Source organism: Chaetura pelagica, unplaced genomic scaffold (genome assembly GCF_000747805.2).
Source record: "Chaetura pelagica isolate M959 unplaced genomic scaffold, ChaPel_1.0 scaffold222, whole genome shotgun sequence".
In the NCBI taxonomy this organism is placed as follows: domain Eukaryota; kingdom Metazoa; phylum Chordata; class Aves; order Apodiformes; family Apodidae; genus Chaetura; species Chaetura pelagica.
The window spans coordinates 8,989,132-9,016,989 of NW_009952711.1; the positions used below are offsets into that span (position 1 = coordinate 8,989,132).

A 27,858-nucleotide genomic window follows, 5' to 3' on the forward strand; every position below is an offset into this window, starting at 1 on the left:
GCATGGCCGTTATGTGCCCAGACAAAGAGTCATTCCTGTCCTCTGCACAGCCCCATTATGTGCCCAAAGAGTCATTCCTGTCCTCTGCACAGCCCCATCTGTGGCAGAAAGGAAGTGATGGAGCAGTTGTAGATTGTGGAGGAGGATTTTAGGTGAGCACTCCGGCTCCTCAGGATGCCAGCAGCTCCCCAGCCAGCCCTTCCTGTGAACAGGTAGTGCTGCAGCAGCCTGAGGTCCCAGCTCTGAAGAGGGTTACCCTCTGCTTTGCAGGGCTCTGCTTTGAGACATCGCACAAAAGCTTCATAAAAGGAGTAACTTAAGAAAATTAGCCTCCAGAAGGGGTGTATTTGCCCTTCCATAGCAGGAGTATTGCATGGGAGTTAATAGCCAAAGGATTTTTTGGGGGCTGACTCTGCCCTTTTAGGAGGTTTGTTCTCCTCTCCAATTGGTAATGGTAAGAGAGGCATTTTGGAGAAACCCAAGATATGAGACCTCTAGCAAATAGGAGACCTATGGGCTGCTTTGATGTGTCCAACATGCCAACCAGGCAGTTTATCACCATAGGGAGCATGTAGGTCAAGCTGGCTTTCTTTCCGCCCTTTATTCCTTTCTACATTTATTCACTGAGCAAAGTTCATTTCAAGTTTTTCTAACTGTAGGAACAGAAAGCCAACGATCCAGCAACCATGAAAAGTTCATTCCCGTAGATTCTGTTCTGGTAAAATGAAAGAATGACTCATAGTGAGAAGTACTTTACCAGGTTAGGTCAGGTCAACATTGAGTTTGTTGTACTTTAATCAGATCAGTCACAGTTGTTTGGGTCTGTCTTTTCAAAGCTTATTTCAGTTTTTATTTACCAAACATTCACTTTTCTTTGGACACTGGAAACAGGAAGTATTTCTATAAGCAATTTCGATATTTGCAACTTAACTGCTACAACATGCAGGTCATTTCTGGGGAGTGTTAAATGGCTCACACAACAGTCAGCTATCCTGCGTGTAGCTAATGCCATTGCCCTGGGACAGATCTCACTTTGTGTCAGGGCCTGTTTTTGGCTAAACAGGACAAAAATAGTGTGTTCAAATAAGAAAGGCAAATTTGGGGGAAAATAAGTGCTCCCAGCTGTAGTTCAGCGGATCAGAGAATGTAAAATGGCTGCAGTTGCTGTGTGTAAGCATTTAAAGTAGCCTGGAGTTGATTATCTGCTGTGTCTCTAAGCAGAGGGTGTAAACACTTGCTGCTTCAGTAACTGAGCTGCTGTCTGCAATTAAAGCTAAACTAGTAGTTGCTGACCTACAGCCTACTATTACAGGCATCTCTCACTCCCCAGACCTAGGGGAACTCAGCCGCAGCTATTGTGGAAGTTAGAGTAGCATAGATGAGCCAAAAAGGTTTGCATTTTCAAAAGCCTGAGAATTAGTTACTGTTGCAAACTATTCTAGCATTTAGATGTCTTTGAGACCAGGAGCCCTGGCGCCAGCCTGCACTCTTGGGATGATTTAAGTATGGGGCTGCAATGAAAGCACGCTATGCTGTCAGAAATCTGCAGCAGGACCCCTTCCTACCATCTGTTTGATTTGGTCCCTGGCTTCAAGTTATAGTCTGGCCTCTACAGTTGTTCAGCCAAGGAAGGATTTTCAAAAGATTTACATTCATAGTCAGGGTGCTGAAAATGTCACAGACTCAGGTCTTGCCACAGTCATATATGCTGAACTAACTAACTCAGGAAGCTTTTGGGTCAGCAGCTCTTTAGCAAGGGACTCACCTCTATCATTATCTATTCCAGGAACCAACAACTAGATTTACTTCCTTGTCTTCTTTTACGCTTTCCTACAGGTTTGTGCCTGCCTGGAAGGCTCTCGCATGCATTAGTGGTGTCTGTCAATCTGAAAGTGTAACTTGGGGTTTTGTTTTTCAAGTAGGAAGGAATCTTCAAGGAAGAGGTAGGAAAAGGTGTGAGTGAATAATTATGCGTTTGCAGTTACTATACATGTGACCTTTGGCTCTGGTTTTGTTATAAGCTTGCAGGATTAGAGGTATTTTTGAAGCTCATTTAGTTCACAGAGAGTTGAAAGTTTCTGCTAATCCTTGCTGAAGCCTTGATTTTTGACACAGTATTTAATCAGCATGTTACTTCCCAGAGTTACCAGCAGCACATAAAAAGTTGAAATGATTAATCAAGTTATTTAAACAGATTTCAACAGGATTAAGAATTAACTGGAGCTCGCTGAAGTTTTCCAGCTGAGATGCAGACCAGGTTTTTGCTTCTACTCAGGACAGCAAGTTAACATGGATCAAGACAGTTTATCTCATTTGGACAGTGCTTGTGACAAGCTTAAGTGGTGCATTGATGGGTATTTTCAGTGTAGAAATGGCCACAGGTTTCTGACAGAAAAGTGTTTCTCTGTCTCTGTCTTTTTAAATATTTTGATGACTATTCTTTCACAACCTTTTTAAAAGAAAGAAGTATCTGAAAAGCAGTAGCTGGCAATTTTAGTTTTGTCTCCTTTGTTAAAATTCCCCTTGTGCTGGGACTGATAGTTCAAGGGCACACTAGGCTGATGGCTGGATTTTACATACCCCCAAACACCAGTGAAGTTCAGGTCTGGGTCTGAACCTCACAACTCAGGCCCATCTCTTGGTGAAACTGAAAACTCTGCTTTACACTTGCAGCTAGAACGTACAAAATAAATGTTTCAAAATTTAATTTGAAGTGTGGTTATGGTCAGAAAAGTGATTGTAGAAAAGAGCATCTCTTATTCAATAGATATGATACCTCTGAGTACTTCAGGCATTTCTGCTGATCTTACTGACAACAGCTACTGCTGTTGGTGCTGCAAAACCAGTAACACTGGTGCAAAGAGCTTGGTTCCCTCATGCCATGTGCATTATCACCAAAAGTATTTGCTATTATTTAGTGTAGATTTTGAAAGACTGGATGATGGGCCACAAGAGAGAATAGAGCAGCTTGGTTTTTCCAACTAAAGAGGTTTTTGGTCACGAAAATAGAAAAAATTGACTGGAGTGTATTTAAACTAAACCAATCTACCAGAATGACTGAGATTAAATCTGAACACCCCCCCCTCCAATGTAATTTTAACATCAGCCTTTAGAGGCACTCTCAAACACTAGTTCCTGGCTTGTTTTTACAGGCATTATGTTGCCATTTTTCCTTGGTTCATGTTTCTTGCTTATTTGATATTGCAGTGGTGATTTCCAAGTTGATAAATAAATAAAAACACACATGAGAAACTCTGAGGGCTGAGCAATGGAGCAGTATGGTCATAGAAAGAATAGAATGTGCAATTCTGAATTCTGAGACGAGAGGTGAACAATATCTAAGCACATGAAAATTCAGATAACTTGCCTCATGGGAATTCCCAAAGAACCTAACCTGTGTAATCCTGTTAGAGTCTCCCTCTGTATTTATGTGTTTAACTACTTTACAGTGTATCTCATACCAGTTGAAATGTCGTTTGTGTTCAAGCTTGATTAATGATTAATCATAAATCATATCAAAGAGAACCAGTTGTGATAAACAGCACTTCTGGTCATTCACCTCCATTGCTTGAAGTGACACATGAGGAGGAAGGATCCCAGCTCAGTTCATGCATCATAAGCTAAACTGTTTGCCTGTGTTACTTGAACAGAATCTCATATGGGAATCACTGGCATACAGAAAGCAGGACATTGGATAACATTTTTGCAGGGTTTTTCAGAGCAAATTTGCATGCTGAATAGATGTATCGTCAACTAGAAATATCTGAGTCCTGAAGCCTTCCCTGGAGGGGCTAGACAGGAAGGAGGGAATGCAGCAAAATGCCCTTGGAGAAATTAAATTAATGTGTTTTTGTAGCACTCTTCGGCATATGTTACATGTGAATTTCTAAGAGCAAAGTTATGTATTTTTGCCTTTCTCCTAGAGATTGAACGCTTTTTTTGGACTTAAAATTCAAAAAAATCAATTTTAAACATGTCCATGCTTTGCAGAACATCTGAAGTGATACAGAAGATACAGAAAAATAACAATCTGTCTACCAAACTTTCATGATTAATCCATTGCTTTATATTTAAAGTGACAATAACAAAATTACTTGGAGAATAGCTTGTTGATTTCTAACTGTGCTAGTGCAGCTTAGCTTATACATTTACAAAAGCATAAGACCCTCATGAAGAAGCAGCAGCTTCATAATGCTAGCACTATGTCCATGAGACAGTGATAAATAAGAAATATCTTCTCTAACAGCTGTTTTCTCTTCTTCCCCAGATGTATATATATTAATAAGATGTCTTCTTATTTCTTCTAGGCACCAGTAACAGATGTGCAGTTTGGACCTATGAGACTTCATCAAGATCAACTTCAGGTAACACAACAGTTCAAACTGAAGTCCTAATGCCTAAAACATCACTGAAGTTAGCTTAAACTTTATGACTGGAATTTTTTTGGGTATAGAGACCTTAGCAGAGGATTTTTCCCAAGTGATGACGTGCACCTAACAGATTTTTATCACAACATTCTATGTGATACCCTAAAAATCTTGCCCAACTCTTTTCTCTAAATGTGACTCTACTGTTATATCAGCATTATTATTAATATCAACTACATTTCCCACATCATCATGAAAGATATTAAGTGACCATGGCAAAGTATGTCTTTTTGTTATTCATTGTTGACTGTCATTAAATGTTCTCCCTTTATCTCTTTATTAATAGAGATTGTGTGTCAGCTGTCCCCTTATTTTTTCCTGGAATGGGTATGAGGTTAGCCAGATACATGGCTGCTTTGGACTTACTCTAAAAATTCTTCTGTATCCCAAGGCTTTCTGAGCCATTAATAATCCAAGATGTTCCTCAGCTAGTAATTACAAAAGTCCAGAAAGTCCAGAGTGAAAGCAATCTAGACCTGATAATTTGCAAATGTCTGTATTCAAGAACTGCAGTTCAACATTTTTCCAAGCTATTGTCAGAATAGGCAGTATTGTCAAACATCAGATCTTAGGACAGACTCATTCAGCTGTTCCCCAAATATAAGTAAAAAATATTCCTCAAACATTTCTGCCTCCTTTTTTGTTATTAATAATTAATTTTGTCCAGCCATGGGCCACTCTAAAATTCTGACAATTTTTCTGGGTAATATAGCTGGCGGGTATGAGGGAAGGAGAAGTTAGTCAACATATTTGTGCCAGAGTTATCCATACAGCTCAGATCTGCTGACTTTCTATGCTATTGCTGAAAACTTCTTCCGCTCTGAAGAGTATTATAAATTAATTTCACTAAATATAGCCAAAACTGTGACCTGTTTTTGCAAAAATCTGAATTAAATTAGTACGAAGTCCTTCATTCTTACAAAAATATGCACTGAATGGAAAGTTAAGATTTACTGGTAGACATTCCACCAACCTGGTTGAAAGTGTAACCAGCACTGGAATTCCTAAAATCACCCAGAAGATAAATGGCAGTGGGATGTGTTGCAAGTTGCACATGTTCTAGGTTATTGCCTGACCAAAGCATATATCTAAGTGTGGTTTGGTTCAGTTACTGGCAGGTTGGTGTTTTGGGACAATAGACCAAATGCTGATTTAATTATCCATCTTCCCCAAAAGACTGCATGTACTGAGTCATCCACAAAATCAACACTAAGATAGATCTATAGCCTGCCATTCTGTGTATTCTTTCAGGCATAAGTTTGCTTCTGCAAAATATTATCCTGATGCAAAGCACAATCACATCTGTGAGAGCCTTCCTTAGCAGACTTTATCTTCTGTACCATATCCAATCCTAGAATTTGCAATACATTTTAGAAGAAATTTGAGTATGTTAAAAAAATAATCATATTTTGAGTATGTTAAAAACAATGGATTCAGACTTGGAAGTGGCTTTAAAAAGCATGTTAAGAACAAGAAAAAGTCACAGAATTTACTGCATATTTGAGACATGTTTGTAATGACTCATGGTCTGTCTCTAACCCAGGTACTTTTAGTGTTTGCCAAAGAAGATAACCAGAGTAATGGGTTCTGTTGGGCATGTGAGAAAGCTGGATTTCGATGTAATATCGCCAGGACACCTGAGTCTGCACTAGAATGTTTTCTTGATAAACACCATGACATTATCATTATTGACCATAGACATTCCAGATATTTTGATGCAGAAGCATTATGCAGGTAAGCACCATTTCAGTGGAGTTAATGCTTAAAGACATAGTTAACACATCATCATGTTTTTCTTGTTTTAAATGACCCTTTTATAAAATCTCTTGACCATTGAATTTTTTTGGACAAATGTCAACTCACAGCATCAAATAATGTTGCCTCAGTGCTTACATCTGATAGCTGCAGCATTTTTGGTTGTGTGCTGGGGTACCTGAAGCTCGGCCTGGCTTGGAGCCATAGTGTACAAATTTCTTGACATAGTGAACTGTTTAGTTCTGGGTTTTTTTCAAATACCTAATTCCTTTTTTTGCACATTAAATTAATTGCAGAGATCGCATGTGTCACCAAGCAATTTAAGGAATAGATTCACTTAATTAGTATTCTGAATTTTTTGAAATGTCACTTGCTGTTGAGTAACTCCAGATACAAATAGGCAATGTTTTGTGTGCACGTTTCCATACCTACAACATTTGAAAATCTGTTATGAAGAGCAAAGTTGCAAACTGATTAAAAAAATGCTTTCACAAACTGTTTAAACGTATGGAAAAAAGGGGGAAAGTATTTGCCTTTCTGAGCGTTGACAGGCAGTGGTGCCTTGTTTCAGTGACTTTCCAGTGAAATACCCCTTGGGAATGTGTCTAGACTAAGTAACAGTCTGTGGGGTGGGGTGGGGGGGTGGGATGAGAGTATGTACGCTGGGTGAGTGTGGTGGGTTCAGGGCACTGGGACAAAGGTTCTTCTTGCTAAACTAAAGTAACTAGATAAGATCTTTGTCAGGCAAAGACTAGATATCAGAGCAGTTCCCCCGGTTACATTTTTACTATTCTGTCTGAGAATAAAGGAAAATGCTTCTCAAAGGAATGAGGCCAAGTCCTTCAAACAGGTCCATTATGTACAGTTTCAGAGAAGAGAATTTTAGCTCTTCCCCCACTGCGGGTATTTGAGGTTTAGATTCATCATTCTCTGTGTCTTTGTTTTTCATGGAGCGTCAGACATTGCTAAATTTATTGTCCTTTCTTAGTGGTCCAGCAGGCTCAGGATTTGTTGTTTTGTTTTTGTTAAATAATTTTAAATAGGCTTTTTAAGAAAAGAACTGTGTAAGGATTCTGTCATGTTTTCTGAAATGTGAACTTTAAAAAGTTGTTAAATTACTTGCCTTTCTTTTTTTAAGGTCTATCAGAACAACGAAACCCTCAGAAAATACAGTCATTATTGGTGTAGTACGAAGGTAAATATCTTCACTTTCACATATGATAAAAAAAATGTAAATATTATCATTATAAAAGTAAATAATATTAAAAACTTGAATTAGAACTTCTTACTGTGCTAGGGATCATGTATTACACCATATAGTTTTCACCATCCTTGACCCCTTGACTGGAACAGAATATTTTATTTATAGTTTTACTGGAGAGTTCTCACTTTGGGTTTTGTTTTTTTCTCCTCTTCTGAACACTGCAGGCTTTAGGAGTATGTTTCAAACAACCTGCGCCACAACATGTACAGAAGTGTGGTACTTGCCTTGTAGATCTGTCTTTTGATTTTAATAATAATTAACAGTTTGAATCTTTGTTGATCTGTTTTTCAGTCTGATTAAACTCAGTACAAACCTGAGATCTGATGAGTTACAAAACAAGATATAGAACAATTTGATCAGTGCAAAGTAGCATCTGACCATAGAAGTTTTAAAAGTAGAATAGATTGTATGATGACATTGCAGTACAGCAATGCTTTTTCCCTCCTCCCTCTGAAAACACTGTTTATATATCATAAAACAATGGAAAAGCAACAACAATGCAATATATTTAATCTGAAATGAAATAAATGGAAGTCAGTTTCCTCAAAGTACAATTTTAGGAACGTCCGTTTCTCAGAAAACATTTATTATGATAACCAATTCTGAGGTATTAAAATTTCCCATTAAAAATCATATTTTCCACCAACATCTTTAGCAAACAGAAGACCCTAATTAAACATTTAAAGGTATTTTGTTGTGGATATAATCTTCAATGTTTTTACACCAGGAAGTCTTCTGACTATGATAACCGTCAATTCTCAAGTCAGAATTGTCTCTCATCAGACTAACACACACATAAAAGAGGAAAACAGAGTTGAAAGAGCAAACAGTAACTCAGGAGCTGCGTTTACATCAGAAAGACGCCTCTGGTTCTGTGGGTCCAGCAGTTCCTTTCAGTGGTGAGGAGAGCTTGGAAGCTGGGCTTGATTCACAGTTAGGAAGTTGCTCAAAAGGGGTTTTTCCCTGCAATTTGTTTTTCAAGCATTAGTTTTTTGTTCTATAAGCAGCTCATTTCATGCAAAAAGGAAAATAACATTTTAGCTTATCCATGCCAAGGATGAAAGCTAATAAAACTCACATGATTTATTGGTAGATCCTGTACAGATCTAGCCATTAGCCTTTGGTGTGACATCTGGGGGATAGATATGTCAATGGCTTGTGAAGTTGGGTCTCAGTTGATTACAGAAATAATCTTGGACTTTATAATCCTTCTTTAAAAGGCATGCTGACCGTGAAGAGTCATCAATATTGCCCCTGATCTCTGCTGGCTTCACAAGGGTATGTATGTTTTATTCTCCACTAAGTTGCTCTGACATTTCAAAATTGTCATGCAAGAAACTGGCCAGAGAAGTTTGGTTTGACTGACCGTGTCAGTAATCTAACTGGTAAATCTTGTTCATGCTGCTCGTTCTTAGATATATCCCAGTTCTGAACTGCCAGTAGAATTAGAATAATGCTGACTAAGCAGGGGGACATTCTCAGGAATACAAGAAGTGGTGCTGAGACTTTCCTACTTTATACATTTATTTCAGAGTAAGTACATGATGCTCTGCTTGAAAAGTTGACATTAACAAATTTGACTAGTGACTGTAGCAGAGCCAGAGAGCAGCTTGCAATGAACAACTGAATATGCTATGGGAAAGCTCTTCTATCAAATGCAGTTCACATCTGTAAACAGGCTTCAGACAGTGTCAAGTGCTATTTATCTACTGTTTGGAGGCACCTGAAAAAATACTACCTTGAATCTGTTCCTTGGCAACTATTTCAATTAAGAAGGCAAGGTGCTTATTAGTGACTCATTTAAGTGGATTTCTCATTGCATTAAGCTGGCAATGGAATGAAAATGTGCATGATTTACAGTGTGGTTCAGAGGATTTGGCTGTGTGCTCAACAGATTTTTTGCTGTCCCATTACAATCCATTCACACCTATTTGTTTATTTGTAGTAAGGTCCCAATACAGGAAATACTAGAGCTTGAAAATAACTGTACTTACATGGACAGGATCATTCCAGTGGGCACAAAAGTAATCCAACACAGGTTCTGAATTATTTTTGGCTCAGAGCCTTGGAGGTGGGACTAATGACAAAGAAAATTTGTTGTGGTGGCTTACCTTTGATAATCAGTCCTCCCTCTCAAACTATCAATGCCTGTGGCAGTTTAGCATGAACAATGATTTAACGTTCAGGCTCGTACCTGGTAAGTATGAGATTTAAAAAAAAAAAATATCAAAGATACTTAGGTCATTGCTACACAAGCCCCAAAATGAGTAATTGTATCCAATGGCAGGTGTATCTGTGAGGAAGTTTTGCTTCCTTCTATGTATACAGTTTGGGGTTTTAGCAATTGGAAACTCGTACTAGTCTCAAATTGTGATGACTTGAGACATAGCATATTTTTTTCACTGTTATTTAAAATAAGTAGCATGAAAACGTGTAACTTCATTAAAAGTAGATTATTTTGTGTATTGATCACACTGGTGACCAACAGATTGGTTGAACCTCATTGCCATGAGGATCTGTCATCTTTTCAAAATGCAGTAACCTGCATTTTGCCCCAAAAGTAAAAAATAATGTTCCCATTTGGCATATCATACTCCTTTTTGGTTCTATATCAAGCGAAAGAAGACCAAGCTTCATATCCTTGAGTACAGAAATATGTATTAATGAAATATTTCTAACTTTTTGTTTGCAGAGATATGTGGAAAATTCAAACATAATGGCCTGTTACAATGAGTTGATTCAGCTGGAATTTGGAGAGGTGCGGGCACAATTCAAACTAAGGTAATTTCACCAAAAACATCAACAAAAAAACTCCTAAGTCAGCCATATCCTTAAAAGAGTATTTATTTACTGTACTATAGTTAAATATAGAATGTCAGTTAGATGAAGTACATTACAGTACAACTTCATTCACTGTGGAGTTGCACTACTGTATTGTTATAGACAACGAAGAATTACATGGATTAAATTTAATCAGATGCCTTTTTTTTTTTTTTTTTTTAATGTCTCCAGAGCATGTAATTCATTATTTACAGCATTAGAGAAAAGTCAAGAAGCCATTGAAATCACAAGTGAAGACCATGTAATACAGGTTTGTTCTGGGTTTTTTTATAAGTACTGAAAACTGCTGTGTGGACTGACTATTATTTCACTTCCTCCACAATTACATTTACACTTTCTTATAGTTCAAGAATATAACCAAACTTAATGGTTCTAACAAGGTTGTAATGAGTTTAGCTGTAGAGAAGAACTTTCTCCATTTAAAATACCATGCATAAATCAAGTCAATTTTAAGAGATTGCTGTTTCTGACTGAATAAGGATTTCCTGTGTTGTTTTTATTTTTTTGTAATAATTCTTTTATATCATGAATGGATGCAGCCACTGGCTTGTATGCATTCTTCTAAAAAAATATTGTATGGTAATTTGATGCAAATCTAATTGATGTTCTTTTTCAATGAAGGTAGTACACTTTCTCTTTTTTGTTACATAAATCTGATACTGCTTGATGCATTGGGATTCTTGGGCCAACTGATTTGGAATGTAATCCTTCCTTAAAAATTTATTTTAAAAAAGGAAAAAACCCAAAAAGGTGCTTAGGTTTGCAGTCCTGAAAAACAAAAACTTTTAAAGGGAATTAATTCCAGATAGGAAGGCTGTGAGGTGTGATTTATCCACAAAGAGCTTGAGCCTCTGGAAGTTATAACATGCATATAAGTTGTATTCTTGACCCAAATCTTAAGAATGGTAGTTACATTGAAGGATGTGCCTTCCTCATCCCCTTCACAGAAATAACAAAGCATATCCTGGACTTGTTTTAAATACGTTTTTTCAGACCAAATTTTGTGCCTCTGCAGACAGCCCCAGAATATGAGAACCAACTTGTACAAGTCCTGGAGCTCCAGCAGGCAGGGCTTTCTCATGTAGTGGGGGAAACTTTAGCAGCAGAGGGCATCCAGTGGCACATTTTTCATTTCTCCCACATTGAAACATTGAAAGTTGTGAGGCATCCAGAGGCTGTTATTCTGTGACCTATGTCTGTAACTCAGCTACGGAGAGGGTCCTGGAGGTGTGGGCTATGGGTACCAGTCTTCAGTTTTGCTAGGCCAGGGCCACAGAATTGCAGTAAAAGGCACTATACAATTCAGCATGAAAGTTGCTCTGTTAGATTCTGCTTCTTCAGGCCTGCGTGGCTGCACTTTGTCTGGACAGGGGAGTAGTCATGGCTGGCCCTTACACACACTAAAATGGTGAATTTATCAATATATCAGGTTAATATTCCTATGGTATCACACCATCTAATTTGTGATTTTTAGAAACACTGGGGTATGTTTGAGGTTTATAGGTTTGGGAACTGACAGAGTTCATTTTTCAGGGGCTTATGTTGTCTATCTAAATGCAGTGGATATGTAATAATCAGTGGTTTCCAAAACGTCCCTCTCTTTGCTCACATGCACACACTCTACACAATTGTTCTAGCATGGACTTTCCTGTTTTGCTTCACAAAGAAAAAAATGTAGGCATCTCTCAGGAGCAGTACATAGAGAGGTTTATTTCAGACTGGGAAAAGAGATCCTTTGGTTTAGCAAAGAGACAAAAAAAAGATTCTGATGTGCTTTAAGTATTCTGTTGAATGTTTTTGTTTGTTTTTATTTCACAGTATGTCAATCCTGCTTTTGAAACAGTGATGGGCTACCAAATAGGTGAACTAATAGGAAAGGAATTAACAGAAGTGCCTATAAATGAAAAAAAAGCTGATTTCCTAGATACTATTAATTCCTGCATAAAGATAGGAAAGGTAAGTAATGGCAATGTATCATTTATCATTTGCTGCCTGTAAAAATTATTATTGTCCATGGATGGCACATGACATAATGTGCAACTTCATAGACACGTAGCCTTTGAAGCTTTCTTACTTAAGCAAGAAGAGGAAGGAAAAAGTGCTCATTTCTTGAGGGCTTCTTTTTCTTTTCTTGCTTGGAAGAGGGTTTATGAAAATAAGTGGCTTACTGTGCTTCCCTATAGTGTATGCTGTATGTAGCAAAAGGTGTGTGAATACCAAAGAGAAGTGGGATGGATGCACGTGTTACACAGTGTGATATAAATGAGAAAAGAAACATATTGAAGTATTTCCTCATGACATGTGGAAGCTGATTTGCAAGTTCAGAATGTAAAACTCTCCAAAGATACATTTGCAGTATGACTTGAGAATGATAGGCAGTGTCAGCTGCCAGCTGCCACTATCTTTTATTCTCTAATGACATGGGAGCTGTCTAATGGATTTCCATTAGAAATGTTTTTGCACCAAGAAACTGTGTGAGGAAGTGCAGCTGTCTTCCAGTGAGGTCATTACAGAGAGACATTACTGTTTGCCTGGTAGCTCCATGATGTTCCTTTGGGACTGTTGTGGCTGCAGTGTGAGTATCCATCCAGGAGCTTTCATTTGCATTTTCACAATGAGCTGTAAATGCTTCTGATGTCATTGAACATGTCATAGTACCTTGTAGGAAGAAGATAATGGAGGTGACACAAAGAGATTTGGGAGTTGTAGATGAATCATGGCCCATGCTTAGACCTGAGTCAGGATAGCTGGTTGGGTCTCAGAGCCAGAGAGGTACTAAAATGAATCATGGCAGTCTGTGTATCTAGGCAGTGATGCAAAAGCACCAGTGCAAAGTTGTGGTCTTTCATACTGTGTAAATCAGGACAGTAACACAAGTATTCATCAACAGCTTCACTCTAGCTGGGTGCAGATTGCATGTGCATTGCAACAAGAATGTGTCACTCCTTTCTTTCTACATGTATCAGCCTTTCAGAAGGGATCCCAGCAACAGACAATAGCTTGGATGGTGGTGCTTCATACCTCTGTTGCCTGACCAAGATTATTTCAGTAAATGTGTGTAATACAAAACCGATGTTATGAGGGAGTATTTATTACATTTTAATTCAAGTACATTAGATGTGTCAGACTTTAAAGCCACAACATCAATTCTCAAGATATGAAGTGATGAAATTTTTAATATTTTAGTGTGCCGATAAAAATGTCTTGGAAGACGTTTTTCTCTGTTAATGATAGGAACCTAACCCTAATCCATCTCTTGCACTCATTTTACTCCTAGGACGTGCAACTATGAGGACTAATGAAGGATTACTTATTTAAACCTGTCTATCTGGAACAGCTTAAGCTGGTTTAGGTGGATAAGTTCTGTATACATGCTTTTTGTATTTCCCCTAGGAACATTTTATAGTATGCAAATTCGTACCCTTAAATATACATATTAATATAAAATTAATTGCCAATTAAATTCTTAAAGTAAGTATTTGTGAGTAGAGGTTAACTGCACGGAACAACCCTTGAAATACTGCAGCCCTTTGAAGATGCTAGTTTGAAATAATTTGTGTCAAGATGTTATAGCATTTTCAGAGGTGCCTAACTTTGTCTGGATCATTCTGACATGATCTGTATGTTGTTTTCAGGCTTGTGATTTCTTTAAATCCTAAATTTAAGAGATTGCTTCCCATTATAATGAGCTATATATTGGCTTCTGTAAGTTATAGCATACCAAAAAAAGCTAATTGTTTACTACGGTGGTATCCTCCTGCCAATGTTTTGAACAACGTTTTCTGTTTTGAACAAACATAACAATAAGAGAGAGCACAATTTCCTGATCTTTAGAAAAATGTAAGCTCTATAAAATCTACCTCTAGTCTTCAAATGGAGTTCAGGAAGATGAACTCTTGCAGCATTTCCCCTCTTGTGCTGGCAAACATAGCACTGTGACCAAGTTCAGTATATCCAAACAAAAGTTCATAGGCATTATACACAAAAATTGCTAATTGCATGGTACATAGGGACTCTTGGGTCAGGATGTTGTTTCTTTTAGCAAAAAATAAAATATCTGAACGTTCATTTTTTGTTACTACAGCTGGCTGTAATTTGAAAGAAGACAGTATTACTAAAAGGCATTTTCACCCATCCGTACTTGAGAAGTAGAAAAACAAGTTGTACTTCTTCACTCTTCTGTTTCATGCTACAAATTACATCCATTAAGAGGAAATGTGCAGTTCTGACTAGAATTTTTGCTGCCTCTGATCTCTGCAGTTTGACACAGAGCTCTTTATCTTAGTTTCACATTTTCTGAAGCGAGATGGAGTGCTAGCAATACATCAGATGGGACACGCAATCCCTCTTGCTCCTTGGGAATTATTGCCTTTACAGAGGGGCTGGGAGAGCAATCAAGCTCCATGATAAAGGTCTATAGCAATTCCTTCCTAGAACTCAGCCTTACTTTCTGTGAGATTATTTTCATGACATCTTGTGTTTATTTTGGTTTGCTCTTTTTTCTACTAGTAGCTTGCTCAACTAGTTCAAGAAGCCCGAGACTCAAAGGGGGCTGAACTGGGGGACTATTTATTGTGTGTGTATGAGTGCTTAGTGTATAGCTGTATGCTGTGGCCACCATGATGAAGTTGGAAACCTCAGAGTAGATCCAATCTATAAAGGGTGAGACCGTTTGTTGCACTGTGTGTGGTTTTTACTTGCATTTGGTCCCAGCACACCAGGCCACGCAGAAGTCACAGGTCACTGTACTTGTGTGGCTGTAATGCAGACATAACAACGAGCCTGACTGGCAGCACTTCTTGTGAAGTAGCTCTTCTCTGTTGGATTGCTGACAGAGGCTCTGTGGGAGAGCATATGGTGTTCTTAAAATATGTGTAAGTAACGTCCCTGAGAGAAATTCACTTACCAGCAGGAGTTTGGCTTGGACCTCCTCTCTCTCAGAATTCTGCTGACCTTTTCCCTCTCACATATCCTGCCACAGTATCACGGGTTTTAGAAATTCACAAGCTGAAAAATCGATCTGTTGACTAAGGACAACACATTAGTGAGTAACCTGTCTTGAAAAGGATTCACTTTCAATGCGAGAATTATCCAATCTGTAGCTTATGACTTCACCCCTTTCTGCATATTCTAGGTTTATTACCTGGGTTAGAGATCGATTACTCATCCCCACCTCATCCTGGTTGTCAGGAAACTATTGATATGCGTACTTTTAATTATGAGAGCATTGAATTTTATGATGTTTGCTTCATCTTCATTTGTATTCCTCATGCAGCTCACAGGAGAAGACATTATGCTTGCTTCCCAATTTGTTATGCACAGTTCTTTTCTCTGACAGATCCTTGGAAAAGCTTTTCATATTTTTTTCTGCAGACTGTCACCATGCAGCTCTCTGCGGGCTGCAGTCTTTATTTGCTGGCTCCATCAACATAAATGCAAAACTGTTCTCTCTGTACCTGCTCTGGCCTGTTTCACTGCAAGATCTGTCAGTCTAACAAAAATAAATATGTATCATGTGCCTCATGAAGGTATTTTCACATATGTTCATAACATCTGATCTGAAGTCTGTTATTAATTTTATCAAAAAACAATTATAGTGGCTGTGGCAATTTGATACTTCAAAAATTGTCTACTTAAATGTGACCCTGAAATCAGAGTGCTTTTAGAGGGAAGTCAGCAGAATCCAGTAGCAATTCTACTACACTCTCTCTTGCTTTAAAAAAAGCCAGGATAAATCTCTGCCACTTTGTGAGCCTGAACTGACAGTGTGGAAAATAAATGTACTCGGATACCAAAGTGTATTTAGTTCCAGATATATTTAATGTTAACCAGTGATACCACTTCCCAACTCTGCAAGGGAGACAGTGCAGTCCAGACGTAAGGGCAGACAGGTCAGCATGATGGTTCCTCACAGACCTTCCTGTCCTGGGAGGAGTCAGGTCAGCAGAGCAGCCCGAGCCTTGTGGTGCGTGGTCCTGGGGCAGGGCAGGGGCTGCCCTGCACTGTTAGAGCCTGCAGCTGCTCCTGGGGGCTCTGGGGGACTCTTTCTCCAGTCAGGGGCTGGTCTCAGCTCTTGCTTATGTAGGGGTCTTTGCCAGGTGACCCAGTGACCTCCAACACCACTGGGGTATGATTGGAAGGAAAGTAAGTAGTTGTGATTCCTGCAGCAGCTGAAGTTTGGCTCTTGCCATCAGGGCACTCACAGGCTGCCCCTCTGGAAGTTCTTCGTGCATTGGCAGCAAAACAGTGGCCTACAGATTAGTTACAGGGGAGAAATCTGAGGATAAGCACAGTTCGGCCAGCTCTCACTGGTTTTGTTTTGTATGACAGCTTTCAGTGAAAAAAGGTATAGAGCTACAGCTTCTCTTCTGGTTTTAACTGACTTCCTTCCACGTGAATTCCTTTTTCAGGAATGGCAAGGCATGTACTATGCGAAAAAGAAAAATGGAGACAGCATACAACAAAATGTGAAGATACTACCTGTTGTTGGACAGGGAGGGTAAGTGTGAAAGCTAAAGCCATGCTTTAGGTCTGAATCAAGGCTCAGTTTAGAGTTCAGTTGCTTTCAGCAGAAATTGGGTTGTTCTCTTACTGAGTACAAAGGAAGCTTATGCAAGGAAGGGAGCCTCAAACCTCTGCATTTCATTCCTTGGGGCAAATTCAGCCTCACATGCTGTGTGCAGAGAAAGTGAAATTCTCCCAATTCTCTGCAATAAAATATGAGCCAAAGATGCAGATGTGCTCATGTTTGACTCTTCTCATACTCCCTGAAGTGCAAGTGCACCCTCCAATCCTTCTGTGTTGTGTTGGGACCTCCAGGACCTATGTCCCATTCCACTGAGCACCTTTACCATGTCTCTCTGTGCTCACCTCCTTATAGTTGTTGCTGAGTGTCTTTCTGTGATGAGGGTACTGAATGCTTTGATCCTAGTCAAAATTCAAACATGTCTTGATTTTTGTGCAACTTCCACTTGGTCCCCAAATGGAGCATATGGAGCACACAGGTGTATGTTATTTATTGGTACAGTTATAATGAGTCCTTCTGTACTATGTTGGGAAAGAAAGGGGATCAGATTGCATGCAACAGTAGTTTCAAAGCCTTGTAAGGCAATATGAACATTAATTAAAAGCACATTATTGTCCAGACTTGGCTGAGACAGTAATTTAGAAAGGTGTGTCTTCATGAAGGAAAGGCCAAATGCAGCTGCTTTGTGCAGTTGCTTACTAAAAAAACAAAAAGTGCTTTGGGTTGATTTCATCCCTGGAAGTAATTCATGTTCTCTACGTAAGTAGAGTGAAAACATATTTTCAGCTTCAGATGCCAAACTTTTAAGACCAATATGTATGTATTGCATACCATGCTACTTAAGGAACAATCTGAGCCCATTTGAAGCTGTCTTAGAAAGTTTCCCGGTAATCAAGGATGTGGTTTTCAGTTTGATTGCTCTGTCCCTAAAGCCTATAGAAGGTTTTGATTGTTGGACTGCACTGTTGCATGCTTTGCATTTGTCTCCTACCTGAAACATCCTACAGTAGGCCAGAAGAAGCTGGGGAAGGACGGGGGGATGGCGAGAAAGAGGAGAAGACAATCTTTGCAAAGGATGCCTCCATTTTGTATTCCACATCACATACAGAAATCTGGTGTTTTATAGAGTCCCATCTGAGTCTCCCTGCCAGAACAGGATTTGTCCTATATTAATTTGTTGCTCTTACCCATTTTGTGTATCAGCACTGAATTAGTGCTGAGGTTTGGATGGGAATTAACACACTGTTTTTTGCCTGCAGAAAGATTAGACACTATGTGTCAATTAGTAGACTGTGCAATGACAACAATAAGGTAAGTGAAAATAGTGCTATGCTTGCTTTAGTTTGAACCCTAAATATTACAAAATAATGGGAAAGTTCTGACTAGCTGGATTTCTTATACTGATTTGCAGGCAGAGAAGACATGTGAACGTGTTCAGGCTGAATCTCAGACAGGTATGACACAACTTTTCTGTCCTAATGGTGGAGAACATACCTGGGGAATAAGCCCATTGTTAATGATCTGACTGAAAACCACAGTTGCACAGGGCAGTCTGAACAGTACTATTTAGATAGCGATAAGCTGGGAATCCAGCTCAAAAGGCAGGGAAATAAATACAAGCCCTCTCTACCTGCTTCATTTGTTTTAGAAATGATACGAAGCAACCCACCCTCTAAAATGCAGCAATGGGGCCGCAAGTTGGTACGGTGGTACTGCTGGATTCAGTGTCAATTTTCAGTTATAGGTAGTGGATCCCTGTGACAAAATCAGAAATAAGAAGGATGCTGTCTAGCTGTCAGGTTGCTGTGGCTGATCTATAGCTAGTGGCATGTATGTTTGCATTGCTTTTAACTGTTTTGTGGGGTATCAACACTTCAATTAAGACATCATTGGCATCTGTGCTGCAGGTACTTGTTAATTGTAGCCTTGGTTCTACAGGCTGTATCTGTTGGGATCCATAAGGAAACTAGGATACTTTCCCTAGTTTGCTAGCATGTAGTCTGCTCTGGTCCACCAGTTCTATGTGGCAGTTGTTACTTGAGTGAACTAAGGTGTGTTGCACAAGTTGTATTCACAACTACAATTGTGTCACTTCTCCACACTGTTAGATCCCTTCTGCAAAAATACCTAGGCATGTTCTTCCAGAGAGCATGACTGGGTTCATGACAGTATAATTGGGTGAGAGTTTAAGAAGGGGCTTTCATTGGCTCTCATCTGCTGAAGCTGCTGTCAGGCTTGTTCTGAGTTTCAGTTCCTTTAACATACATCTTGGGCACAACTCCATATCATTGTACAATGTAATTTTCTCCACAGATATTCAGACTTGCAGACACAAAGACAGAAGGAAAGGATCACTAGATGTTAGATCCACAACATCACGAGGGAGTGATGGTATGTTAAACAAGTAGATTTTTCTGATTTCTATATATATTCTTGGTTTTTGTGTGTGCATACATTCATACACATACAAATACAGGTCAGTATGTATGTATATACACACATACACACATACATGAATAAAATATCAAATAATCAATTAATTAACAACTTTACATTTCTAAAACATCCCCATTTTCTTCTCTTGAACTACTTTGAGTCTTTTTTTGAGCTAATGGAGAATGGAAGATTATTGTCTACCATCCTGCATGGAAGACCTCATGAGATTAAACACAGGATACTTTCAAGTACAAATGGCAAACTCTAAATGTAACAAATTGTTACATTTCTTACCTCTTCTCTTGATAAAAAGATGGATGTCACTGTCTGTGACAGTGAGAATACAATCATGCCCCAGTATAGTAAAAATGGCATTGATTCATCTTAGGAGCTGCTCACCACTAAGAGTAACAGAGATGTGTCTGCATTTTATAGGTAGCAGGATGTAGTAATCCAGAAAAATTCCATCTTGGCCTTTTCTCTACAGGACAAAAATTGCTAACTGATATAAAACATTCATTTTTCAATTTCCAATTAATAATAGACTAGAACCTCTGCTGTTTTAATTTGGCATAGCTATCATCACTTCAAAGGAGCTTCGCTGATTTACTTCAGCTTGGAATCTGTTCTCACCTTGCATCAGGCAGCAAAAGTGGATCTATCGTGTAATAAACTAAGTGCAATAATTAACTACCTGTGTCTGCCAGTTTTTACACACATATATCTGTATAGTCTTTTAACTGAATTTTAAATTTGTCAAAAAAAAACAAAACAAAAAAACCAAAGCCATGATTTTGCCTGTTAGAGCTACTTATCTCTAGTCACGGATGTTAGTGGTTCAGGAAGCATCACTTTGCACCTGTGTGTCCCCAGCATAAGAAGCATGTGTGTGCATTCTGCAATAGCTTGTCTCTGCAGGGCACAGCAGGGTGTGCAGTTCAGAAAATGAATCAAGATTTCTTGCCTGAATCCACCTGTTGTGCCTTGTCACTGAAATCAGGATCCAACTTCTGCTTTGTTTTCCACACAGGCAGCTCACAACGGCGACACTCATCTATGGCCAGGATACATTCCATGACTATTGAAGCACCCATCACCAAGGTAATGTGCACTGTCACTAGCTGTTGTCCGTTGTGCTCTACTGGAACGTTGGGGCACAGCTTCAGTACAGTACCCAGACTGAGGAGCAAGGGAGTGCTGGCCTCTGGTGCAACTTCTTCATCTGTTCCACCTGCCCACTGGTGGAGCTCCAAAAAAGCCAGATCTTCTGAACAAAGATCCCCCAAGTCTGCTTAGTAGAGTGCCCTGCATGTGGTTGGCCATTGCCTGACCCTTTTGAAGGACTTTTGCCTATGAGGACTTATGCCTTATAAACTGCCTTCTGAAATCATTCAAGGATTTGACAAAAATCAGCTCGTTAATAAACTGAGAGAGGCAAATGGGAGAAGGTTATATTAAATCCATTCAGAGACATTTTGAGACTATGCCTTGAATGGGGAATTAATTAATAAGTCTGCCGTCTTTAAGGCCACAATCTTGTTTCCAGAGTTGGTAGCAAACATCAGTGTTTATTAGTATTCTTGTGGTTTCGATTCTTCCACATGTGGATTAAAGTTGTAGATCTTGTTTATTTGCTATGAGTTTTGATGTACAGTAATTGATGAGTGTCTGTTATTTCTTAAATAACTTCTAAATTCGAAACATGTCTAATGCTAACTCAGGTAATAAACATCATAAATGCTGCCCAAGAAAGCAGTCCCATGCCAGTTGCAGAAGCTTTAGACCGGGTTTTGGAGATTTTAAGAACAACTGAATTGTACTCTCCACAACTGGGGACAAAAGATGAGGATCCACATACAAGTGACCTTGTTGGAGGGTTAATGACAGTAAGTACATACTGCCACAAAGAGCTCTTCATTAATGTTCCAGTGCCTTATTTTCTCACTTGATCTTTATCATCTGACATATATTTTCAATCTACAATGCCAAATTTTCAGGAAAAAATGCACACTTTTTTTTGGTGGATTTTTTCCCCCTTACATTAATAATGTCTCTGTGAAAATGGGAAGAAAATTAACCAGTCCCTTTGAAGCATTAGTTTTGCTAGAAATGGAAAGGAAAACCAATGCGTTTTCCAGTGTGATTCATTATAGAAATATGTAGATGAAAGAGGAAGAAAGAAAGGTAGCTGGACACTTGTATTTCTTAATTAGAATTATAATGGCATCTTATATGGACTTTTTAGTGTATAGGAAAAAATATGTTTTCAAAATAATGCAATATATATATATAGCTATTTCTTGTATATTTGTAGCCCTAGAGACTCATAGAAAGATGAGAGCTTTGTGCTAGAAACATTAAAGTTCATGTATTAAAACAGAATCAGCTCCACAGAACTCATATTTTAAATAAATAAGGCAAATAAAAGACTGAAGAAGGCATGCACTATGATGTTATGTTACCAAAAAAATGGGGACCAGAGGCACTGGAAAAAGAAGCTTTGTACCCAAAGTTGAACAAAGAGCACGTAGCAAAGCAAGAATTGAACTCAGACTTTCAGAGCTTGAAGTCTGACCCTCCTGATAATAACTAGAGAAATGTAGGTGATTGTTTCTCTGTGTTAAGGATGTGTGTTCTCACTAGTTTGTAGGTTGCACACAAAAGGCTACCTCAGGAAAAAAATTGATAATGCGCTGGATGCAAAAAGGCTCATGAGATGTGGGCTTTTCAGAGATGTCTCTGGGATATTATAATTTCATGCTGTAACTATCAAGACACCTCTGCAGTATCCATCAGAATGTTCAAACAGTTTACATATATTTTTGCCTTTTAAAATACCACAGCAAATATCTAATCAGGAGAACATATGAGAGACTTTTAAGAATTCCAGAAGAGCTGAATGGTTCATGTAGTGTTGAGTTTACTAACTCAGTAGACAAAATATATTGTTAATCTTAACTCTAAAATATAGGAAGAATAAATATTAACAGTGGAGTCTCAAAGTGAATAATTTCCCCTCCTTCAATACATACAGTCCATAAACTCAACTGTTTTCTCCTTTTTGTGGACTGTTGATTCTTACATACATTTGTATTCTGACTGTTCAGTCCATGATCCCAGAACATGTAGGTAACAATATTGCTAAAACCAAAATGTTTAACAAAAAATAAGAGAGGCTATTTCATGGAGCAATAGAAAAGCTGAGAAAATCCATTTCAGAGCATGAGGCTCTATGATACAAGTTTCAAAATCATCTGGAAGAAACAGTTTTCCAGTGAAGGGTCGGTTGAAAAAAACCAAACCAAACCAGAATCATATTACTCCATTTTGTGTTCAGAAGTTATGCCTGAGTAGGAGAACAAGTAGTAGGTTATTTGATTTGAACTCTCAAGCAGAATTCGTAATGGGAAGGGCATATGGAGTTCAAAGATGGATTTGCCAGATACAATTACACCTGCTATTTCAACTAACCTTTGATTCTAAATGATACACAACATCTGATGTCCTAAATATGTGTGTCATAGCAGTGCTATTGAAGAGTCACTGAGCCAGTTATAGGAGCAGTATTCTGTTCCACAAAACTCCAGACTTATTTACTTACAAATGCAAAAATGAAAATGAGATCTAGCAATTCTTTTAAGTGCAGACAATGCATGTACAGATGTAGCATCCACATTTAATTCTGCTATGCTTTGGGTGCATAACATTGTTAGTAAGGTGCTTTCAGAAAGGTGTTTTTTTAATAACTTTTATATCGTGGGCTAAACATCAATGTGAAGTAACTAACGGCTGTGTACATCAAAAAAAGTAAGCAGGATTTGGGCTACAGCATTTGGAATTATGACCTGAAAAGTAAGTATTAAATATATCATTTTGTTAGTGTTAATCCTTCATCTTAGTTTACACATCTAGGCATCATGCCAGAATTCAGGCTAGGAGGCACTGAGTGGAGAATAAACAAGCATACATTCTTTTTTGATGGAAGGGAAGCCTCAGAGTAATTTGTTGCTCTGCAATCCCAGCAACAAATCACAAGATTCTTATCCTGCTGAGATGACCTGATCTATCAATACTGGGGGGAGACCACAAGCATGTCTCCATCCAGTCCCTCACACCACCCACCTTTGCTTGTTGATGGGAGGTATGTGGACATACTGTGTCTGGCACACATCTAGAACCTGTGTTTATGTAGTCCAGAGAAGGGTGGATGTGAGGCTGCAATTCCAGATCTCCATCTATCTGTACCAGAGATTTTTGAGTTTGTACCTACCTCAGTTCATATTGTATCCCATATCTTGCAGTTCCTCTTCCATTATGAGCTCTTTGTAAAACAGGCAAATCTTAACAGTACACACAAATAAGGGAGAGGCAGCTTTGATGATTATGATAGGTTGCAGTCAGGCTTCTCCAAAGTCATTATGCTACTATTTGGTGTCATTATCTTACAGAACTTTTGTACTATACCCTGCATTTAACTCTCAGCTTTCATTGAACAGGATGGTTTACGAAGATTGTCAGGGAATGAATACATCTTGTCAGCAAAACGTAAGTTTTAATTTTGTGGTTACTGAGATACTAAAAACATAAAACATGTTAAGAAATACAAGAAATGGAGGAAATGTGATCAGGTGTTCTTTGTATAAGCCTTGTTTGGTTTAGTTTTATTTTTATTTCTAATTACTGCTCTGCAGCACTACTGAGCTTTAGAGAAATGAGAGTTGCCAGGCATTACTACAGAAATCAAAACATGTACATTTCATGAACGTTATTAATAGTGCAAATATATTCCTCAACAGAAACTCATCAGGTTGCTGGCAGTTTGATCTCTCCAATCTCTCTCAATGACATACCCCCACGGATAACACAGGCAATGGAAAATGAAGAACACTGGGATTTCGATATCTTTGAACTTGAGGCTGCCACCCATAAAAGGTCAGTAAACTCAAGAGCTCATAAATTGAAGTTGTTGCAAACTGACTTAAATGTCATCCTGTAAGCAGCCTTTTAATTTCTCTGCTTGTGATTTTACAATTGAATTACGTTTATTTTCAAAGTCAGATGTTTGAAATTTTCTCATAGTGATTTCTAGTTGTGTATGAACCCGTTAAATGTCTTCTGTTTCATCAGACAGTATTTCCTCCAGATTCCCTGTGGATGTAAGTGAAGATTTTATATCTTTGATATGGTATAATAACAAAAAACCATAATTTTAAAAGCCTTCCTGTTCTGTTCTCAGTAATAGGAAAGTTCTACAAATCAAATTGTTGTCTCGTGGGAATTCAAATTCAGATTGTGACCAACTACACACAGAGTCAACATGCTGGTCTTAATTTGATCATTTGATACAGATCATGTTTGATTTTCTGTCCATGTAATTGGGTAATTTTTATTCCCCAACAGTTCAATACATCTTTTCAGCAGAATTTGCATTGCTTTTCTCTGGGATTAGAGAAAAGTCTATTTTAAAATCTTGGCAGGCTATGTTTTTTGACAGGATTAAGTGAAGATTATTTACTGATAAAAAGTAGGGCATACCAATTTCTATCACAGAAGTTTTCAAAAGGAGATCAGCAGTTCTGACAGACTGTACTTTGTTAGTAGCAAACACTCCCACTAAGACTGTAAATTGATCTTGTCCTTGTTTTTATTTGCTGATGCCTGTCAAAGGCTCTCATTTAGGTCTAGTTTCATGTATCGTGCTTTGTCTTACCCTAAAGCTTCTATAAGACACTAATTTGGAGGCTAGATGCTGCAACAAATCAAATATCATAAGCCATCATCAAAATCCCAGATACGTAAGAGCTTTGAAAAGCATTAAAAAACAATGTGTAAGAAACATACCAAACATTTAGTTAACATACATGCACTTCATTTTTAGACCATGGTTTTATGAGCTAAAAAAAGTAAAGAAAATCAGGTTTTTCTTCTTCAAAGTTATTTTAAGTGAAGAAATTTTCATCTAGTTACTTAAGGGTATTTTGCTTTGCTACATTTCTGTTACTAATGCAGTGCTATAGATACAGTAATAAAAAACCCACATACACACAAAACCCCCCAAAAAACGTTAAACCTTGATGTAGTCCATCTGTGTGATTAACAACATTTAATATGCACATTGCAGTAATTTAAGAATTAATATTCCAGCCAACGTGCTTGAAATCACTAGATAGGTTTCTCTGTTCTTACTGATGTGGAGAGACCACGGAGGGACAAACAACATTATTTGTTGCCTGTCCTCATTTTAAAGGTATCAGAATTATGATTGCTTCCTCCTGTGTTTAAATAAAAGCAATTCATTTATTAAGAAAATTAAAGTGATCTTCAGTGAATCACAACTATAGAATCATAGAATCTTAGGGGTTGGAAGGGACCTCGAAAGATCATCTAGTCTAACCCCCCTGCCAGAGCAGGGTCACCTGCAGCACATCACATAGGAACGCATCCAGGCGGGTTTTGAATGTCTCCAGTGAAGGAGACTCCACAACCTCCTTGGGCAGCCTGTTCCAGGGCTCTGTCACTCTCACAGTAAAAAAATTTTTTCAGATATTCACCTTGAACCTCCTATGCTCCAATTTGCACCCATTACCCCTTGTCCTGTCACTGGTCATCACTGAGAAAAGCCTAACTCCGTCCCCCTGACACTCACCCCTTACATATTTGTAAACATTGATGAGGTCACCCCTCAGTCTCCTTTTCTCCAAGCTGAAGAGACCCAGCTCCCTCAGCCTTTCCTCATAAGGGAGATGTTCCACTCCCTTAATCATCTTTGTAGCTCTGCGCTGGACTCTTTCGAGCAGTTCCCTGTCCTTCTTGAACTGAGAGGCCCAGAACTGGACACAATACTCCAGATGCGGCCTCACCAATGCAGAATAGAGGGGGAGGAGAACCTCTCTTGACCTACTAACCACACCCTTTCTAATGCACCCCAGGATGCCATTGGCCTTCTTGGCCACAAGGGCACATTGCTGGCTCATGGTCATCCTCCTGTCTACCAGGACCCCCAGGTCTCTTTCACCTACACTACTCTCCAGCAGTTCAGCCCCCAACCTGTACTGGGACATGGTGTTGTTCTTCCCCAAATGTAAAACTCTGCACTTCCCCTTGTTGAATTTCATACTCCAGATGTGGCCTCACCAATGCAGAATAGAGGGGGAGGAGAACCTCTCTTGACCGACTAACCACACCCTTTCTAATGCATCCCAGGATGCCATTGGCCTTCTTGGCCACAAGGGCACATTGCTGGCTCATGGTCATCCTCCTGTCTACCAGGACTCCCAGGTCTCTTTCACCTACACTACTCTCCAGCAGTTCAGCCCCCAACCTGTACTGGGACATGGTGTTTCTCTTCCCCAAATGCAGAACTCTACACTTCCCCTTGTTGAACTTCATCAGGTTTCTCCCCACCCAACTCTCTGGCCTGTCTAAGTCTCTCTGAATGGCAGCACAGCCTTCTGGTGTGTCAGCCACTCCTCCCAGCTTAGTGTCATCAGCAAACTTGCTGAGGGTACATTCTATACCCTCATCCAGGTCATTGATGAAGATGTTGAACAACACTGGTCTCAGTACTGACCCCTGAGGGACTCCACTAGTCACACACCTCCAACCAGATTCTGCCCCATTGACTACAACTCTCTGACTCCTTCCTTTCAACCAGTTCTTGATCTTGAATATGATCTAGATCTTGAATATGTTATTAGTATTGTCTACAAGTCCAAGCAGATGTACAGTAGTAAAGATAATTCATTAAATCTGAGTTTTAGTGTATTACAGTTCCCTGACACTGAAACCTGGAAAGATGTTTGACAGTGCTGTGTGGGGGGACTGAGGACGATTTCTCTTTAGTATGTTATGATTTGAGTGTATGACACAGTATTGGTGAGTGTTTTTGCCAAAAGATGTACATCCAAGTATAAAAACCTCAGCAATTCCAAATGACCTCATGTCACCTGTCAGGTGCAGCTAGAAATCAGGGTGCTTGATGCATCTGGAATTAAGCAGCAAAATGGGATGCCAAAATAAGGGTTTAAGATCAATTTTTAACAATCCACATTTGAAATTTTTTACCCCATACCTTTTCCTCTTAAGCAAAAAACATACTGAACAAGTAAACAGTGGTATTAACAGGATTTGACAAAAGGTTACTGATCTTAGACTTGATCTTGTTTTCATTGCTCTGTTAAACATATTGTGCTTCCACAGCTTTCAGATTAGAAATATTCTGTATTGCTGTTCTCATCTTCATTCAACTGCCAGTCATCTGGGTTTAAATGGTGCAGTTTGACCTGGGAGTCAGCAGGATTTCTGGAATACAGAGATGTTGGCTGGTGTTTTGGAAACAGGTTTCTGCCTGGGTTAGCCATTAGCCTGAAGGTTCATCTGGCCATTACAGTCTTCTAAAAATGGCATATTCTGTCCTGGCCCTTTGCTTCCAGAATACCTCCATCTCTCATCCTCTGTTGCATGCAATGTCAATGAGCAGTGCAAGCCTGCAAGGCTGGGTGTAAAAGAAATGGAGCAGACCTGCAGTGCAAAAAGAATAGTCATTGCAACATTGTATAGTACAGATATACTTAATCTAACTGTGAACAAGCTAATTTAGGAATCTCTGG

The 27,858-nt window shown here is 38.9% G+C and overlaps 1 protein-coding gene across 1 annotated transcript in view; it reads left to right on the forward strand.

The window, feature by feature from the left end:
- The first annotated feature begins 4,325 nt into the window (after positions 1–4,325).
- PDE8A (phosphodiesterase 8A) overlaps positions 4,326–27,858 on the forward strand; it is a 35,853-nt gene continuing 12,320 nt past the window's right edge. Inside the window, exons 1-15 of the mRNA XM_009994472.1 lie at positions 4,326–4,364; positions 5,971–6,161; positions 7,321–7,377; positions 8,667–8,724; positions 10,139–10,227; positions 10,459–10,537; positions 12,106–12,243; positions 16,698–16,786; positions 18,073–18,124; positions 18,225–18,267; positions 19,127–19,204; positions 20,280–20,350; positions 20,971–21,135; positions 23,746–23,794; positions 24,046–24,181. Of these exons, the coding sequence (XP_009992774.1) occupies positions 4,338–4,364; positions 5,971–6,161; positions 7,321–7,377; positions 8,667–8,724; positions 10,139–10,227; positions 10,459–10,537; positions 12,106–12,243; positions 16,698–16,786; positions 18,073–18,124; positions 18,225–18,267; positions 19,127–19,204; positions 20,280–20,350; positions 20,971–21,135; positions 23,746–23,794; positions 24,046–24,181 (1,322 nt within the window). The 5' untranslated portion in view covers positions 4,326–4,337. The remainder of the gene's footprint in view (positions 4,365–5,970; positions 6,162–7,320; positions 7,378–8,666; positions 8,725–10,138; positions 10,228–10,458; positions 10,538–12,105; positions 12,244–16,697; positions 16,787–18,072; positions 18,125–18,224; positions 18,268–19,126; positions 19,205–20,279; positions 20,351–20,970; positions 21,136–23,745; positions 23,795–24,045; positions 24,182–27,858) is intronic.